General features: G+C 36.5%; 1 protein-coding gene across 2 annotated transcripts in view; it reads left to right on the top strand.

Annotated features, from left to right (window-relative positions):
- Positions 1–3,569, top strand: part of RPGRIP1L (RPGRIP1 like) — a 100,267-nt gene extending 96,698 nt beyond the window's left edge. Inside the window, exon 25 of one of the 2 annotated variants that reach the window (XM_007459459.1) lies at positions 1,266–3,569. In XM_007459459.1, coding sequence (XP_007459521.1) covers positions 1,266–1,378 — 113 coding nt within the window. In that variant the 3' untranslated portion in view covers positions 1,379–3,569. The remainder of the gene's footprint in view (positions 1–1,265) is intronic. The other variant, XM_007459457.1, reaches the window with a different exon arrangement.
- Positions 3,570–3,804: the final 235 nt, after the last annotated feature.

Genomic DNA, 3,804 nt, shown 5'->3' on the forward strand with positions numbered 1-3,804 from the left:
AGAGTCAGAAAATTAAACGCTGGTAAGGTTAGGTTTTTAATGCATTGCTCTGTGCCAGACATAGAAGTGAGGCGTTCCAAAGAAGAGGTGAAGGCTCGGCAGTGTGCTGGGGACCATTTGTGCCCCTGCAATCTCCCTGCCTGCTCATTTCTCCACCTAAGTCTTTGTATACTAAGTTTTATTTGAAGGTTTCCTTACAAATTTTCTTGGAATTAAACACACACACATATTAAAAGTTCAAGGAAAACCACGAGGAAAATACATAAGAAACTATATAGACTCATAAGTGCTGTCAAGACTTACAAAGTCCAAAATTCTGGCCTTGAGTCACTAGTAGGTTATCACTGTTCACAGAGGTTTGGGGTCTGAAATCAGCATCCCATTTGGCCCCCACCACTGAGCTCAGAGAATTATCAAACAGTCTGCCTTTGATACACCACTGAAAGCTGTGCCTCCTTCCCAGAAAAGCCCACAGACGCTCAAAATTTTACATCTACTTTCTTGCAACATCAGTTCATAGACCCTCAAAGCCATTCCATAGACCTTAAGATTCTGGGTCTGCCATTTTAACTTTTTCTAATTTCACATAGAATCTATTTTAAATGGAATATTTTCCTTAGAAAGATAAATAACCATTCCAGGGGACTTCCCTGGCGATCCAGTGGTTAAGACTTCACCTTCTAATGCAGAGGGTGCAGGTTCAATCCCTGGTCGGGGAGCTAAGATCCCACATGCCTCGTGGCCAAAAAACCAAAACAAAACAGAAGCAATATTGTAACAGATTCAATAAAGACTTTAAAAATGGTCCACATCAAAAAAAAATCTTTAAAAATATATAAATAACCATTTCAAGTTATGGTCATGTAATTTCTTTACAGTAAGTTGCCATTCTGGTATTTGTTAACACGGTGTGTTAGAACAAATTCTTTGTTGTCTTATCTTGATCCCTTTTAGACTTTTATGTCCTTCTAAGAAATTCTGATTCTGTGGGAATCATTATCCTATAGTCTTTCCACTGGGTAAACTTCAGGATTAGATCATTAGTTTTAACTCTACAAGCAATATGTACACATACATACAGTACACCTGAAATGTGTATACACACTCATACACACATGAAAAGCTTTGGTTTTTAGATTTCTGAGATACCAGTGAACTTTGGACTTCTGTAGAGCCTGTGTTCATCTTTTCAACTACTGTTTCAGCTAGACTCTCTGAAGAAAAATCTGTTGAATGATATTAACACTCTGCTATCTTCTCCCTAGTTTTGGATGCTCGAGCAGATGGTGGAGGTATTGGCAAGCTCAGGGTAACTGTCGAAGCACTCCATGCCCTACGGTCTGTCTACGAGCAATACAGAGATGACTTGGAGGCTTGAAAGAAACTGCTCCAGAGGCATCTCCTACTCCTGAGTAAATGCTCACATGAAAGCACTTAGATGAGATTTTCGTAATTACTCTGGTGTATGTAATCTATAATTCATGAGAAGCTGGGAGGGAGGAGGCCTGGGTTTGAAGTGTTCAAGTTTTGTATACTTTTTCCATTTGTTTATTTTTCTATTCCCTCCTTCCCATGACTGCCATCCCCTCAGGACTTAAGTTCTCCACAGTGGGCAACACCTTCTCAATAATTTATACCTACATGATAACATGAGAAAGTCTATTTGCATTTTCAACATTTTCTTATGAAGAACTGAAATGCAATTCCCATTTTTATTTTTAATAAGCAAAAAGCATAAATCTTAGAAAACCTATGAAAAAGAAATACTTTTACGTTATCCCTAATTGTCCCACTAAATGGAATGTGTATGATTAGCCTCATTAAGAGTTTTGCACTGTGAAGATTTTATTAGAAGCAATATATGAAAATTACTTGGATTAATGTGTTAATCTTCCTCTTTAAAATGCTAATATCCATTTTATGCATGTTAAAGCTCAGTATGCATTTTCTTTGATGCATGCCATTTCTATCAATTAAATATAAAGAATGAGACTTGGCACCAGCTTATTAAATTACTGCAAGTTTTTTGTTTTTCTTTCTTAAAAATTACAGTTCTTCTTAATTGTATTGTTTTCATGTATTTGTAATGGTAATATGGGATCCAGGAATGTGTGTATGTAAAGAAGAGACAGATACATGAAATTTACACTTTGAAAACTTAGCTTATGACATAGAAAGAAAATATTAAAAATATGCCTCAAATTCTGATATGCTTAGTTAGACCTGAAAGGAGTATCTTTTTATCATTTTTTAAATTTACATCAAGCTTCTACAATGCGAGGGTGTATCTGGATAACCAGATCATCGAAAAGCAGCTCAGAAAGTTAATTTTCTAGCTTTTACTCAATCTCACTGAAGGATTTAATTGATATTTTTAATGGAGCTGTGAATCAATGCTGCAAAGGAATTGTCTCTAGAGGTCTAGGATATAATGCATTTCATTTTTTAATTTACTTTTTTATTTGTCATTTTCTTCAAAGGATTTTTATAGGCTGTGGGTTTTCACTGTTTGCAAACAGGCTATGTTCCTTCTTAAGCATATGTAAAGTATTCAGGGAGATAAGTAATTTATTAAAATCTACCTAATTTGCCGTGATATATTAAATCTCTGCTTCAGTGATCACAGACCATTTCATTTAGAGAATTAGGCATTCCCTCTTTGTGTGATTAAAGCTCTGGAAAATGAGTTCTTTGCTCCTATTTGTGAACATTCAAAGCCTGCTAATGGCAAGAAGATGGAATAGATTATGAGACAATTCATTACAGTTCAACAGAAAAAAAAAAAAAAGCAGCTATAATGCAAAAATGCAAGTATGAATATCTGCATATAGTTTGAACCATCTGTGCTCTAATGGCTTCAATAATGACTCTCGTCTTTAGGAGGCTTTGAAATGACAGCCGTACAATATTAATTTGTTGATGTACATTGTGGAACCAGTAGAGTATGATCTGACCACAGAAATCTATAAATTCTGTCTCTACCATTGGGCCTCCCTGTCTGGGGCCTGCCATCTCCAAGAAGAATCTTGCTCTCATCAAACTCTGCAAATCTTCATAACAACTCATTCCTCTGGAACCTTCTAGAGACCACAAACATCTGCAGACTAAACCTCTCCAATCCTAATAAACAGCCACATGTTTGTTGTCACTTCAGCTGGCTCTGAGCTCATCTTCTTGGCCTCTCTTTCTAGCTTTCTTTGGCTTTAAGCAGTTACAGTGTCATTAAGGCCCGTAATATTCCCTGCAGTAATTTAAAACAGCCGGATTATACCCTGGGATTAACTGAGTGGTTTTTGAGACATTTATTGTGGTATTCTCCCAGGAGGTTTGTATTATTGTTTTAAAACATTACATCCCAAACTAAATACCCTTTCAGCAGGGAGAAGACCAGATTGTGCTGACTTCTTATGATCTTTAAGTGGAAAGGGGAAGTTTTTATTATAAATCTGAGATCTAGTCAACTGTATAGCATGTATACCTCAGCTAACGTTAGAGAATTAGCCACGTTTCTGTCACTTTGATGTGTACCGTAACAGATTATTTAAGATTCCTTTTCTAGTTTTAGAATACTCGGCCTCAAACTACATGAATTTTCACAAAACTCATTTTCATAAGTAGTTGAATAGCTGCTGACACATTTTGAAGTGGATAAGTGGTCTTGGATGCTTCAAATGGTTTTCATAATCTGCCCGAGAATCGTTTTTTGTTTTGTCTTGTGTTGACCAGAGTTCGCTGAAAAGTTCCCCACCTTTTAGGATCAAGAGCAATGGTTTTCTCTTGGTGAGCTAAGCCTGATCCATTGGC

Source organism: Lipotes vexillifer, unplaced genomic scaffold, assembly GCF_000442215.2.
Source record: "Lipotes vexillifer unplaced genomic scaffold, Lipotes_vexillifer_v1.1 scaffold342, whole genome shotgun sequence".
NCBI classification, from domain to species: domain Eukaryota; kingdom Metazoa; phylum Chordata; class Mammalia; order Artiodactyla; family Lipotidae; genus Lipotes; species Lipotes vexillifer.